The 17,126-nt window shown below is 50.1% G+C and overlaps 1 protein-coding gene across 2 annotated transcripts in view; it reads left to right on the top strand.

Moving 5' to 3' along the window:
• The window catches only part of rasal1a (RAS protein activator like 1a (GAP1 like)), a 386,120-nt gene that overhangs the window by 110,843 nt on the left and 258,151 nt on the right, over nt 1-17,126 (top strand). For both annotated transcript variants that reach the window (XM_072492394.1, XM_072492310.1), the window contains exon 6: nt 3,370-3,451. In XM_072492394.1, the coding sequence (XP_072348495.1) occupies nt 3,370-3,451 (82 nt within the window). The remainder of the gene's footprint in view (nt 1-3,369; nt 3,452-17,126) is intronic.

Here is a 17,126-nt window from a genome sequence, read left to right as displayed (position 1 = left end):
CACTAACAGATTCAAAAACAGCTTCTTCTCCGCTGCTACCAGACTCCTGAATGATCCTGTTATGGACTCAACTGACCTCTCCACACATGGGCGGCATGGTAGCACAGTGGTTAGCACTGTTGCTTCATAGCACCAGGGAACGGGGTTCGATTCCCGGCTTGGGTCACTGTCTGTGTGGAGTCTGCACGTTCTCCCTGTGTCTGCGTGGGTTTCCCCCGGGTGCTCCGGTTTCCTCCCACAAGTCCTGAAAGACCTGCTTGTTAGGTGAATTGGACATTCTGAATTCTCCCTCAGTGTGCCCGAACAGGCGCCGGAGAGTGGCGACTAGGGGCTTTTCACAGTAACTTCTTTGCAGTGTTAGTGTAGGTCTACTTGTGACAATAATAAAGATTAGTATTATTTTCTACTGTGCAGCACTAATCTCCATATGCTTCGCCCGATGTCTGTGTCTATGTATTTACATTGTGTATCTATTGCATGTCCTATGTTTTTCATGTATGGAACCATCTGACTGGACTGTATACAGAACAATATTTTCACTGTACCTTGGTACACTTGGCAATAAACCCAAATCCAAATCCAATCTATTTTTGACATTTGAGAAACTTCACTGTCCTGTTTTGATTTATTGGGCCTGCAGTTTCTGAGTAACAAACAAAGGGAAACAGTCAGCCTAGGAAACAGGAATTCCCCAGAACCTGCTGGCATCTTTCAGTGTTATCGGTTCGCCTGTTTTGTTGACCATCGGAATGCCATTTAGTTATGGTTATAAATAAGCACACATGACAGAAAAGGTCACAAATTTGGCAGGGGTTTAGTTGGCAGGGGTTTAAAGCCAGGCAGAGCATCCCGTACCAGCCTCCCCGAACAGGCGCCGGAATGTGGCGACTAGGGGCTTTTCACAGTAACTTCATGTGAAGCCTACTTGTGACAATAAGCGATTTTCATTTTTCATTTCCGTGCTTGTGTCGACAGGATCTTTGTCCTCTGATTTCTGCTCAAAAGCCAAGAGATGTTTCTTTTTCCATATCACAATTTGACATTTATCTGTCTTTCAATCTGAGCCACAAGAAGCTTTTTCCGAGATTAGTCGCTGTTCTGATCTTACTTACAAAGTTGAGGAGAAAATGCTGGGGTGCAGGGCTAAATTGGGTAGCTCCTTTCCTAATAATAATAATCTTTATCATTGTCAAAAGTAGGCTTACATTAACACTTCAATGAAGTTACTGTGACTCCAACTGGCCTCCCTCTGTGCTGCAATTTTCCAACCATAACTACAGAAAGTTATTCTGCAAAAACCGCCTTCATTGAAGTTATGAATGTTTTTTTTCTCCGTGGGACTTGTGTGTTCTACGCAACAGGCCCTCACAAGTAAAACCAATCTGGGAAACTTCAGGGACAAAAAGTGCCATTGGGCACAGCGGATTTGCCTTTATTGCTCGCACCACAGTCTCTTTATTTCTCCAGAAATGAATTACATTTTCTTTTGAACCCACTCAAATTATCTGCTCACGATGGCATTCATTTTAAAACCCACACTTCTAACACCTTCTGGGAAGGAAAAAAGAATTCAAACTGCCCTCTTTTACTTCATAATGCTCATTTTTAACTGAGGCTAGCTGGTACTCGAACCTTTAAGCCGAACAACGAATAGACATGATCCACTTTATCAATTCTTTCATAACCTTGAGAACGTCAGCCTACCTCAAAACATACATTTCTGATGCTCAGAAAGCCCCGAGGAGCCATCCACAGACTTTCCAAGGATGGCTCCTCCCAGCAGTCTCATGGTTTTGGCAGCAAGAAGGAACAAACATATTTTTTTTCCCATAAATTTAGAGCACCCAATTCATTTTTTCCAATTAAGGGGCAATTTAGTGTGGCCAATCCACCTACCCTGCACATCTTTGGGTTGTGGGGGTGAAACCCACATAAACACGGGGACAATGTGCAAACTCCACACAGTCAGTGACCCAGAGCCGGGATCGAACCTGGGGCCTCGGCGCCGTGAGGCAGCAGTGCTAACCACTGTGCCACCGTGCTGCCCTGGAACAAACATATTTTGATTATAGATTCATGCTCCAGCTGTGCACAGCTTATTTTCAATTATTTTGTGACTGTTGATACTTTTTTGTGGATGGCAGGAGAAATTTTGTTTCTCCCCGTACAGAAGCAAAAGCCATCGTGCTTTGGTACATTGCCCTGAATTCTCTCAACACTAATGAAAGTGGTATTGCATTGCTGTTAAATGTAATGCATGCCATACAATCGTAACTGGAAACATAATAGATCCTGTAGTCGCCCGGCCGCTTTTTGCCTCAGTAGCAACAGGGCTGTAGGAAGGCTGGGGTGCAGGGCAGCTGACTTTCCATCTGAGCCCTGCCCACTGCCACCTTTGAGTAAAACAAGAAAGACGAGGTTGCATCACAACTTCAGGACTTCTCAAAGCGCCTTATAGCCAATTAAATATTATTGAAGTGTAGTCATTGTTGAGTAGGCCTCAACTTAGCTATCCCGTGCTCTCACTAGAAACAGGTGAGAGCCTCATTTATTCAATGGATCTTATGATGTTGTTAGGATCCAATGCCACTTTGATGGAGTGAAGCATGGCACTTAAATGTTGGACTCGTTCACTATACGGAGTAAGAAATTGCCACAACAACAATCATGAAGGGATTGCTGGAAGCAGTTCTAAAAATAATAATGGAAAACAACAAAGGGAGGCATGGTGGCACAGTGGTTAGCACTGCTGCCTCACAGCTCTAGGGGCCTAGGTTCAATTCTGGCCTTGGGTGACTGTCTGTGTGGATTTCCTCCGGGTGCTCCGGTTTCCTCCCACAGTCCAAAGATGTGCAGGTTAGATGGATTAGTCATGCTAAATTGTCCTTAGTGTCCAAAAATGTTTAGGTGGGGTTACTGGGTTACGGGGTTGGGATAGGCTTATGTGGGATGCCTTTCCAAAGGCCGGTGCAGACTCGATGGGCCAAAAGGCCTCCTTCTGTGCTGTAAATTCTATGATTCTATGCCACCCACCTCAGGGACAGGCACCCTCTCCCTGATGAAGTGACTGACAATCCTCCTTGCCTTCCAACTCTCACACGACAGGGGGAATTTCAAAAGGAGTGTCCACCATACCAGTAGTGCCTGCTACAAATCGCAGCAGATTTGACTAAATTAAAAAAGGTGATTGCTGGCCCCATTATGTACTAAGTTGCCGCTCAGATTTTCTTAGTGGATTTACTCTTATTGGCTTATCAGCACTAATTAGTAATGTTGCAACCCTGCGCTCACACGGTGAGTCAGCAACTTCCCACTCAGCTGTGATCGAAGGAAATATCATGGACATTTTATTCTCTATTATCTCTTTAGAGACCTGGCACCAAGAGACATTTCTGGCACATCGGATCCGTTTGCAAGAGTGCTATTTAACAACAAAACTACAGAAACAGCTGTAAGTCTTTCATTCTTGTACTTTTCTCTCCTGTTTATTCCTGGAGATCTAGCTAACACTAAACAAGCTGCGTTTACACTACATCGAAGGACGAACAAATAATGAGTGTGGAGGTACCATACTCAACACTGGAATATTGAGCAATACAAGGATAAGAACATAAGAAGATAAGAGCTCGGAGCAGGAGTACGCCAAATGGCCCCTTGAGCCTGTTCCCTTTTAATAAAATCATGACTGACTTTTTACTTCAATTCCACTTTCCCTCCTGCTCCCCATATCACTTGATTCCACTAGAGTCCAACAAATCTGTCAATATTAGTCTTGAGTACACTCAACAGCTAAATATTTATGGCCCTCTGGAGTATGAATACCAAAGATTTGCATTTTTCCGAGTGAAGAAATTCTTCCTCATCTCACTCTTAAATAATCGGCCTCTTATCCTAAGGCCGTGTACCCCCCTCCCCCCCACACTCCGAATCTTACAAGTTTCAATGAGATTATCTCTCATTCTTCTAAACTCCAGCGATAATTCTACTCAACCTCTCACCATCTCATCCTAAGAATCGAGCGTGTTGGGTTTCTCAAAGGGAAGTTTATCCTTCATTGGACAAGAAATCCAAAGCTGCACACATTACTCTAGGAGGTGTTCCCACCAACGCCAAGTACAACTGTAGCAAAACGTTCTTGCTCTTGTACTCTAGCCTCTGTGCAATAAATGTCAACAAGCCTTTGCTCACATCTTTCTGTACCTGCATGCTAACTTTTAGCACTCAAACAAAAACTGAAAATACTGGCTAATCGCAGCAGGTCTGTCAGTGCCTGTGGAGAGAAAACAGAGTTAATGTTTCAAGTCTGGGTGACTCTGTGTCAAAGCTTTGACAAAGAATCACCCAGACTCGAAACGCTAGCTCCCTTCTCGCACCACAGATGCTGTCAGACCTGTTGCGATTACCCAGTACATTCTGTTTTTGTTTCAGATTCCAGCATCCGCAGTAATTTGTTTTTATCTTTGTGCTAACGTTTAGCATTCAAACCTCTCTGAATATCAACATTTAAATGTTTCTCAACATTTGAAAAATATCCTGCTTTTCTACCCTCCCCACCAAAGTGAATAACCATCTTCCAACATTATACTCCATCTACCAACTTGTTGCCCACTCACTTAAGCTGTCTATATTCCTTTGTGGCCTTTTTTGCTCTCCTGAGAGCTAGAGCACCACCTAGTTTTGGATTGTAAGCAACATGGATACATTACCTTTGGTATCTTCGCCATTAATATAAATTGTCAACAACTGAGGTTCCAGCATTGACCCTTGCAGCACGCCACTAGTTACAGGTTGCCAACTTGAAAATTCCCCATTATGCCTTCTCCCTGTTCATTAATCAATCCATGCTAATATATTGCACCCAACTCCATGAGTCCTTACCTTAACTCATAATCTTTTGCATAGCACTGTGTTCATAGAACCCCTACAATGCAGGAGGAGGCCATTCGGCCGATCAATTCTGCATCAACTCTCTGAAAGAACACCCTACCGAGGCCCACTCCCCGCCCTAGTCCCATAACCCTACCTAACCTGCACATCTTTAGACACTAAGGAGAAATTTAGCATGGCCAATCCACTTAACCTGGGCTGTGGGAAGAGACCTAAGCACTCGGAGGAAACCCATGCAGGCACGGGGAGAGCGTGCAAACTCCACACAGACACCGACCCAAAGCTAGAATTGAACCCAGGTCCCTGACGTTGTGAGGCAACAGTGCCAACCACTGTGCCAATGTGTTGAATGTCTATTGGAAATCTATATATACCATATCCACTGGTTCCCCTTTATTTACACTCAAAAATGAATATATTTGTCTTTTTCACACTGACTTTGCCTTATGACATTATGATATTCTAATTGCCTTGTTAACACCTCCTTGTTCATAGATGCCCAACAACTGATGCCAATCTAATTAGCCTGTAGTTCCCCATGTTCTCTCCCCCCTCCTTTTTTGAATAATGGTGTTGATGTCACTAGTATGCTACAAAATATTTTTAAAAAACAAAAAACTCTCTTTATGGCATAGTGGGTTTAATGTGAATGATAAAAGTGCCGTTTTAACTTTTACGTGTAAAATGGCAGCTGAAATGATGGAATTGACGAATTGGCCTCCGCGTCCTGGGTTAGGGAGGGGAATGACATTGCGGATTCTTGCACCCTACTATTATTCAGTGACCTCTACTCCAAGTGTGTTTGTGTGCACGTGTATGTTTGTGTTGGTAGTTATCAGGTAGGAACAGGTTGGGGCTTTACTTTGTTGGCCCTGACGATAGCTTGTCAACATTCAGTGGATCATTCAGACGAATTACATTCACCTGACTGGGATCCAGCAAGGCGACCAGTGCCTGTGAAACTACATCCCAGCAGATAATCAAAAAAACTTTGCAGAAAAATCTGGTTGGAAAATATAAAAACAGATACATTCTGTAAATTACTTCTTTAAATTTAACGGGGATAATGGGCGGCACAGTAGCATAGTGGTTAGCACTGTTGCTTCATAGCGCCAGGGTCACAGGTTCGATTCCGGCTTGGGTCACTGTCTGTGCAGAGTCTACATATTCTCCCTGTGTCTGCGTGGGTTTCCTCCAGGTGCTCCGGTTTCCTTCCACAAGTCCCGAAAGACGTGCTGTTAGGTGAATTGGACATTCTGAATTCTCTCTCAGTGTACCCGAACTGGTGCCGGAGTGTGGCAATTAGGGGCTTTTCATAGTAACTTCATTGCAGTGTTAAAGTAAGCCTATATGTGACAATAATAAAGATTATTATTATATTCTGAGCACAATATATTCTTCAGTGGTCTTTCTGTCTTTATGGAAGGTAATACCCATTCCTTTCCAAAGGAATTTTCTTACTGCTAAACTGCTCTGAATGCTCTTGTGCCCAGCATTCCTGCCTCTGAGCTAGAAGCTCCCGGTTCGAGACCCACCCCAGGACTTGATGGTAAAGGAAGGTGCGTTCATAACGCGATCAAACAGGTTGAGTGCCTGCCTGCAAATCCTTCCAAACACGCCAATAGCCGGTGATAAGGGCGGGAGAGTCTCCCGGTCAGTCATGCTTGATATGGAGTGGTAACCCTCAAGCTATAAGCCCCTGGCAACAGACCCAGGAATTACTAGTTATGGAAACGGATGAAAGTCTGTCTTAATGCACCACTGGGCGCGGGAAGAGAATTGGAACGGAAAAAATTCTCTGATTAGGGTCTGAAGAAAAATATTACATTAAAATATTATCCTAAAAATTCAAGGAGGTTTCACTTCCTATTTGACTTTTACCCAAACTGTGGAGTAGCTAAAGGCCACTTTCTAATTGTGTCGAGCCTATGATGCTGAAATGTATATTTTTAGACTCCCCCAATGAGTCATGAAGTGAGAATTTAAGCTATTTCAGTAGTGAATCACTAATGCTTAATTTTCTGGGAATTGTCAGATTAGTAGCTGTGGGAGGGAGACGGGGACGGAAATGAATTAATGCCCCTGTAACAAAAAGATTCTGCAAATAATGGTGTGTAGACTAACATAAAGGCAACCCACGCTGTGGATGCCTGAACTCAGGATACACCTCAGGATGTTCCAAAGGGAACTTTGCTTGCATTTGGAACATGAGATAAATGCGGGGATTTACACCTCACCAAGTGTTTGAAGAATAAATTACTGCTGCGTTTGTTCTTTTCTGGCTTCAATATTCTTCACTTTTAAATTCATTATAACTTGCTGACTGAAATGCACAAGGTACTATGTTCAAGATTTTATTGTCTGTTTTGCGGTCGAGTCAATCTGCTAGAACAGCCTGGCAAAATGTAATAGGCCAGACCTTGCTGTCCGACTAATGGCATGTGAATGGCGCTGCCAGTATTAATGTGCAACTCTGTTAGCAGGTTTTGGGGATTAAATAATACACCGACTGTCACAAATCTCCAGAACTTGCTGGTCGATTTACACCACTCCACCATTCGCTTTGCACAAGAAGCACCTTTATCCGTCATCTCCCCATTATAAATACATAGGAGATAGGAGCAGGAAGAGGCCTTTTGCTCTTCGAGCCAGCTACACCATTTATCACGATCATGGCTGATCATCCAACACAATAACCTAATCATGCTTTCTCCCCATAGCCTTTGATCCCATTCACCCCAAGTGCCCTATCCAGCTGCCTTTTGAATATATTCAATGTTTTAGCATCAGCTACTTCCTGTGGTAATGAATTCCACAGGGTCACCACTCTTTGTGTGAAGAAATCTATTCTCATCTCTGTCCGAAATGGTTTGCCCTGAATCCTTAGACTGTGACCCTTGGTTCTGGACACACCCACCATTGGGGACATCTTCTCTGCATCTATGTTTTTTTCCAGACAGTGACCCATACTGGGAACCCAGGACCCTGGCGTCATGAAGCAACAGTGCTAACCACTGTGCTACTGTGCCGCCATAAACTGAAATGACCTCTGGAAACAGTGGGATTCTAAGGATTTGCTGGCATTACTCATTAATTCCCTGTTAAACTTGTCACTGAAAGTTAATTCTGATAAGTAACAGTGTAAGTACCTTTACAACCATGGGATAATTGTTAAAGCTATGCCAATCAACCTCTCTGGTCCAAAAAGTGAACAATTTAAACCACTACTTTCCTTTTTCTCTCTTTTTCTCTTTCTGGTCGGTAGAGTTGAACATTATTTTAACCATTTCCCAAAAGTTGATCCTGTTCATCTCAACATACGTTACCAATTCTTTAAAAAAAAATTTAGAGTACCCAATTCATTTTTAGCATGGCCAGTCCACCTACCCTGCACATCTTTGGGTTGTGGGGGCGAAACCCACGCAAACACGGGGAGAATGTGCAAACTGCACACGGACAGTGACCCAGAGCCGGGATTGAACCTGGGACCTCGGCGCCGTGAGGCAGCAGTGCTAACCACTGTGCCGCCGTGCTGCCCTGATACGTTACCAATTCTAATGCTACAGAGGGTGCTCAGTAATCAGTAATTCTCATTGGGATGAATTGGTAAGATTATTCCCTATCAGATCGCTAGAAACGTGGAATTCTGTGAGCAGCTGAAATATCTCAAGGATACGACATATTTTAAATGTGTACTGATGGTCAGATCAGTGAGAATATTGATTGCAGCATGATGTCTTTTGTTATGATGATCAGCCATGATCCTATTGAATGGCGAAGCAGGCTTGAGTGGCTGAATGGCCTACTCCTGGTCCTAATGCCTATGTTCGTATGTTCATTTGTAATTAATTAACTACTTAACATAATAGCTGTTCAAGAACACATGATGCCAATCATTTCGGAGTCAGCTTCTCCTCAGTGTTCCATTATTCACCATGGACGCCTTGCAATGCCAACACTTGTCTCAGCTTGTCAACACCAGTTGACCCGAAACATTAAAATTAAAAGTTTTAATTTTATTTCTGTCATAAATTTTGCCATAGTGTTTGGCGTTAGAGTAATATATTCCCTGCAAAATTTGTCTTGTCTGCATAAAGAAGAAACATTCTCTCAGAAACAGGACGTCTAATTGCTAAATGTAATTGCAAGGAATGGGGCACTTTGAGAATTTAATGTTCATAACTCAGATCAGTTCCCCATTGGAAGGACTCAGTTCTGAAACGCACTGCTTCATAAGAATACTTACCCCTTTGCTCAGAGTTTGATATGGAAGCTGCAGTCTCACCGTGTTTGGCATGCACACAAAAATGGCTTTGATTTACCACATTTGACTCCTGTTTAGTACCACAACATCATTTGACTTTGCTAATTGAACTGATAACTTGACCCGTATTTACTGTAAATTTAGTTTTATTCCACAGTTTCCTTTTCTCTGCTTTCCATTGAAATGAAAGCATAAACTAAGGGCTGGATTCTCCCGCCCCGCCCGCCGCAAGAACGCCACGGGCGAGCCGCGGCGAATGGAGAACTCCATTGACCTCGGGCAGGATTCGAGGGTCGCAGTGCCGACGCAGCTGCAGAATCCTGCCCTGAACCTCATCAGCTTTCTGTCATCTGCTTTGACGAACTTTGTTTGAAACATAGGAACTAGGAGCAAGAGTAGGCCATTAAGCTCTTTGAATCTGCTCTGACATTCAATATGATCATGGCTGATCTTCTTTTACAATGCCAGACACCCGGGGTGGGATTCTCCGTGAATCGACGCGATGGCCTGAACCCAGCGCCAAATCGGCGCGAATCACTCCGTCGTCGGGCCTCCCGAAACGTCGCAAATTGTCCGGCCCGGAATGGGCGAGTAGCGGCGTGACGCCATTCGCGACGGCGTCACCCGTCACGGACGCGCACGCAGTGAGTGACACCGCGCAGCGTCACTGCACAAAAGACGCTCCCCCCTCCCCGGAGACCCGTCAAAATGGCCGCCCGCTGTGCAGCGCCAAGTGAGACCCCCCAATGCCTGCCCCCCTTTTCTCCTTCCCCCATATCCCCCTTCCCCATCCCCCTTCCTCAATATCCCCCATCCCCCATATCCCCCTTCCCCCATATCCCCCTTCCCCATATCCCCTTCCCATATCCCCTTCCCCATATCCCCCCTTCCCCCATATCCCCTTCCCCATATCTCCCTTCCCCATATCCCTCTTCCCCATATCCCCCCTTCCCCCATATCCCCCATATCCCCCTTCCCCCATATCCCCTTTCCCCATATCCCCCCTTCCCCCATATCCCCCTTCCCCCTTAACCCCCTTCCCCATATCCCCCCCATCCCTCATAACCCCCCATATCCTCCTTTCCCCCATATCCCCCCTTACCCCATATCCCCTTCCCCCATATCCCCCTTCCCCATATCCCCCTTTCCCCATATCCCCCTTTCCCCTTATCCCCCCTTCCCCAGCAGGCCACACCCAGCAACGAGGAGGGCAGCCACAGCAATAGGTCCCGTCGCAGCCGACCCAGGACACTGACGCACAGGAACCTGGCACACAGGACACCGACACACAGGACACTGACGCACAGGACACTGACGCACAGGACACTGACACACAGGACACTGACGCACAGGACACCAACACACAGGAGCCTAAAACACAGGACCCGAACACGCAGGACCCGAACACACAGGGCACCGACACACAAGACACTGACACACAGGACCCTAACACACAGGACCCTAACACACAGGACCCGAACACACAGGACCCGAACACACAGGACACTCACGCACAGGACACTGACACACAGGACCCGAACACACAGGACCCGAACACACAGGACCCGAACACACAGGACCCTAACACACAGGACCCTGACACACAGGACCCTAACACACAGGACCCGAACACACAGGACCCTAACACACAGGACACTGACGCACAGGACACTGACACACAGGACCCTAACACACGGGACCCGAACACACAGGACCCGAACACACAGGATCCTAACACACAGGACACTGACGCACATGACACTGATATACAGGACCCTAACACACGGGACCCTAACACACAGGACACCGACACACAGGACACCGACACACAGGACCCGAACACACAGGACCCGAACACACAGGACACTGATGCACAGGACACTGACACACAGGACCCTAACACACAGGACCCGAACACACAGGACCCGAACACACAGGGCCCTAACACACAGGACCCTAACACACAGGACACCGACACACAGGACACTGACACACAGGACCCTAACATGCAGGACCCGAACACACAGGACCCTAACACACAGGACACTGACGCACAGGACCCTAACACACAGGACCCAAACACACAGGACCCTAACACACAGGACCCTAACACACAGGACATCGACACACAGGACACTGACACACAGGACCCTAACACACAGGACCCTAACACACAGGACCCGAAGACACAGGACCCGAACACACAGGGCCCTAACACACAGGACCCTAACACACAGGACACCGACACACAGGACACGGACACACAGGACCCTAACACGCAGGACCTGAACACACAGGACCCTAACACACAGGACACTGACGCACAGGACCCTGACACACAGGACCCTAACACACGGGACCCGAACACACAGGACCTGAACACACAGGACCCTAACACACAGGACACTGACGCACAGGACACTGACATACAGGACCCTAACACACGGGACCCTAGCACGCAGGACCCGAACAGGACCCTAACACACAGGATACTGACACACAGGAGCCTAACACACAGGACCCTAACACACGGGACCCTAGCACGCAGGACCCGAACACACAGAACCCTAACACACAGGACACTGACACACAGGACCCTAACACACAGGACACTAACACACAGGACACTAACACACAGGACACTAACACACAGGACCCTAACACACAGGACACTGACACACAGGACCCTAACACACAGGACCCAGACACACAGGACCCGAACACACAGGGCCCTAACACACAGGACCCTAACACACAGGACACCGACACACAGGACACTGACACACAGGACCCTAACACGCAGGACCCGAACACACAGGACCCTAACACACAGGACACTGACACACAGGACCCTGACACACAGGACCCTAACACACGGGACTCGAACACACAGGAACTGAACACACAGGACCCTAACACACAGGACACTGGCGCACAGGACACTGACATACAGGACCCTAACACACGGTACCCTAGCACCCAGGACCCGAACACACAGGACCCTAACACACAGGACACTGACGCACAGGACCCTAACACACGGGACCCGAACACACAGGACTTTAACACACAGGACACTGACACACAGGACCCTAACACACAGGACCCTAACACACAGGACCCTAACACACAGGACCCGAACACACAGCACCCTAACACACTGGACACTGACACACAGGACCCTAACACACAGGACCCTAACACACGGGACCCGAGCACGCAGGACCCGAACACACAAAACCCTAACACACAGGACACTGACACACAGGACCCTAACACACGGGACCCGAACACACGGGACCATAACACACAGGACCCTAACACACAGGACACCGACACACAGGACACTGACACACAGGAACCTAACACACAGGACCCGAACACATAGGACCCGAACACACAGGGCCCTAACACACAGGACCCTAACACACAGGACACCGACACACAGGACACTGACACACAGGACCCTAACACGCAGGACCCGAACACACAGGACCCTGACACACAGGACCCTAACACACGGGACCTGAACACACAGGACCTGAACACATAGGACCCTAACACACAGGACACTGACGCACAGGCCACTGACATACAGGACCCTAACAGAAGGGACCCTAGCACGCAGGACCCGAACACACAGGAGCCTAACACACAGGACACTGACACACAGGACCCTAACACACGGGACCCTAGCACGCAGGACCCGAACACACAGGACCCTAACACACAGGACATAGACACACAGGACACTGACACACAGGACCCGAACACACAGGACCCTAACACACAGGACCCTAACACACAGGGCACCGACGCCCAGGACACTGACACACAGGACACTGACACACAGGACACTGACACACAGGACCCTGACACACAGGACCCTGACACACAGGACACTGACACACAGGACACCGACGCCCAGGTCACTGACGCACAGGACCCTGACACACGGGACCCTATCACATGGGACCCTAACACACAGGACCTGAACACACAGGACCCTAACACACAGGACACTGACGCACAGGCCACTGACATACAGGACCCTAACAGACGGGACCTTAGCACGCAGGACCCGAACACACAGGACCCTAACACACAGGACACTGACACACAGGACCCTAACACACGGGACCCTAGCACGCAGGACCCGAACACACAGGACCCTAACACACAGGACACAGACACACAGGACACTGACACACAGGACCCGAACACACAGGACCCTAACACACAGGACCCTAACATACAGGGCACCGACGCCCAGGACACTGACACACAGGACACTGACACACAGGACACTGACACACAGGACCCTGACACACAGGACCCTGACACACAGGACACTGACACACAGGACACCGACGCCCAGGTCACTGACGCACAGGACCCTGACACACGGGACCCTAACACATGGGACCCTAACACACAGGACCCTAACACACAGGACACTGACGCACAGGACCCTGACACACAGGACCCTAACACACGGGACCCGAACACACAGGACCTGAACACACAGGACCCTAACACACAGGACACTGACGCACAGGACACTGACATACAGGACCCTAACACACGGGACCCTAGCACCCAGGACCCGAACACACAGGACCCTAACACACAGGACAATGACACACAGGACCCTAACACACAGGACCCTAGCACGCAGGACCCGAACACACAGGACCCGAACACACAGGACACAGACACACAGGACACTGACACACAGGACCCGAACACACAGGACCCTAACACACAGGACCCTAACACACAGGGCACCGACGCCCAGGACACTGACACACAGGACACTGACACACAGGACCCTGACACACAGGACCCTGACACACAGGACACTGACACACAGGACACCGACGCCCAGGACACTGACGCACAGGACACTGACAAACGGGACCCTAACACATGGGACCCTAACACACAGGACCCTAACACACAGGACACTGACGCACAGGACCCTGACACTCAGGACCCTAACACACGGGACCCGAACACACAGGACCTGAACACACAGGACCCTAACACACAGGACACTGACGCACAGGACACTGACATACAGGACCCTAACACACGGGACCCTAGCACCCAGGACCCGAACACACAGGACCCTAACACACAGGACACTGACGCACAGGACCCTGACACACAGGACCCTAACACACAGGACCCTAACACACGGGACCCGAACACACAGGATTTGAACACACAGGACCCTAACACACAGGCCACTGACATACAAGACCCTAACACACGGGACCCTAGCATGCAGGACTCGAACACACAGGACCCTAACACACAGGACACTGACACACAGGACCCTAACACACAGGACCCGAACACACAGGACCCGAACACACAGGACCCGAATACACAGGACCCGAACACTCAGCACCCTAACACACTGGACACTGACACACAGGACCCTAACACACAGGACCCTAACACACAGGACCCGAGCACGCAGGACCCGAACACACAAAACCCTAACACACAGGACACTGACACACAGGACCCTAACACACAGGACCCGAGCACACGGGACCATAACACACAGGACCCTAACACACAGGACACCGACACACAGGACACTGACACACAGGAACCTCACACACAGGACCCGAACACATAGGACCCGAACACACAGGGACCTAACACACAGGACCCTAACACACAGGACACCGACACACAGGACACTGACACACAGGACCCTAACACGCAGGACCCGAACACACAGGACCCTAACACACAGGACACTGACGCACAGGACCCTGACACACAGGACCCTAACACACGGGACCCGAACACACAGGACCTGAACACACAGGACCCTAACACACAGGACACTGACGCACAGGCCACTGACATACAGGACCCTAACACACGGGACCCTAGCACGCAGGACCCGAACACACAGGACCCTAACACACAGGACACTGACACACAGGACCCTAACACATGGGACCCTAGCACGCAGGACCCGAACACACAGGACCCTAACACACAGGACACTGACACACAGGACACTGACACACAGGGCACCGACGCCCAGGACACTGACACACAGGACACTGACACACAGGACCCTGACACACAGGACCCTAACACACGGGACCCGAACACACAGGACCTGAACACACAGGACCTGAACACACAGGACCCTAACACACAGGACACTGACGCACAGGCCACTGACATACAGGACCCGAACACACAGGACCCTAACACACAGGACACTGACACACAGGACACCGACGCACAGGACCCTGACGCACAGGACCCTGACACACGGGACCCTAGCACGCAGGACCCGAACACACAGGACCCTGACACACAGGACACTGACACACAGGACACCGACGCACAGGACCCTGACGCACAGGACCCTGACACACGGGACCCTAACACACAGGACCCTCACACACAGGACACTGACGCACAGGACCCTGACACACAGGACCCTAACACACGGGACCCGAACACACAGGACCTGAACACACAGGACCCTAACACACAGGACACTGACGCACAGGACACTGACATACAGGACCCTAACACACGGGACCCTAGCACACAGGACACTGACACACAGGACCCTAACACACAGGACCCGAACACACAGGACCCGAACACACAGGACCCGAACACACAGGACCCTAACACACAGGACACTGACACACAGGACCCTAACGCCACTGCTATCTCCTACAACCTCCACCATTGCAGAGGCACACTCCTCGGTTGGGCACTTTAGCGATGAGGCATCTGGGACACTAACTGGTGCGCACAACACAGCCGTCCCGGTACAGAGGCAGGAGCAGCCGAGGGGCCGGGCGGTCGGAGGGCAGCCCGGCGCAGGCAACCAACTGCTGCCCAGACAGGTCCCGGGTTCCTGGAGTTACCACACCCACCCACAGACCCGATGCAGTCACGGACCAAGGGACGACCGAAGGGGGTGACGGCCGGCTTGCGGCAGCTGCAGACGAAGGTGGAGGAGTCCACCCGCGTCCAGGAGCAGGAAGTGGTGCTGGTCAAGCATGCCACCCAGACTGACACCGCACGGGTGGCGTCCGCGGTGGAGGCAATGGGTGCGACGGTGAAAGACATGGGTCGCAGTTTGCAAGGTGTGGCGCTTTCGTGGCCCGGGACATAGCTGCCCTCTCACAGGCAGCCATGAGCCAGAGCCAGCAGCAGATCACAGAGGCGCTCAACGCCGTGGCCCAGTTTCAGCAGGCCATGGCCCAGTCTCTGCATGCCATCGCTGAGGGCATCGGCGCCATTGCCCAGGTGCTGGCCGGCGTCGCCCAGACACAGATCGGGATGGCCAACTCCCTGAGCTCCTTGGCTGCAAACTTGTAGACCCTTGTTGATACCAGGCGGACCTCCAGGACTGGCAGCGCCAGGTGTCGGGAGGGGGCGTCGGGTGCTCGGTCCGTTCGCATCCCCGACCCATGTAGAGGCCTGGGGGCCATCGGGCACCCCGAGGAAGGAGGAGGTGCTGGGGCCAGTTCCGGGTCCCCCTGTAGGGGAGGTCCCAGAACACCGCGACATCTCGGACTCCCCCCCCCCCCCCCCCCCACTTCCGTCCCAGGTGCATCTGGAGGGCAACGGGCAGGACAGGCTGGCAGCTCGCTAATCCCAGTCGCCCGAGCCGCAGCCTGGCCCATCTAGGCCAGGCCACCCCAGGAAACGGCCGCCAAAGGGATCTCGAGTCACAGGGCAGGAATCATAGGAGTCCACCTCCAGTTCTGCTGTACCGTCTGGGGAACCACCCAGACATAGTAAGGTCAAAAAATTAGACACTGAGTAAGTTGGCACGGGTGCAGGGCACAGATTAGTTCTGGGGCTAGGGCACGTGTATGAAAATTAAAATCACTTTCACACCTACAGAAGCTGCCTCTGTGCTCTGTCCGATGTGTGCGAGGATGGGGTGTGAGGTGAGCGCCAGTGTGTG

This window comes from Scyliorhinus torazame, chromosome 1 (genome assembly GCF_047496885.1).
Source record: "Scyliorhinus torazame isolate Kashiwa2021f chromosome 1, sScyTor2.1, whole genome shotgun sequence".
Lineage (NCBI taxonomy): Eukaryota > Metazoa > Chordata > Chondrichthyes > Carcharhiniformes > Scyliorhinidae > Scyliorhinus > Scyliorhinus torazame.
This window is presented reverse-complemented; position numbering and strand designations above follow the sequence as displayed.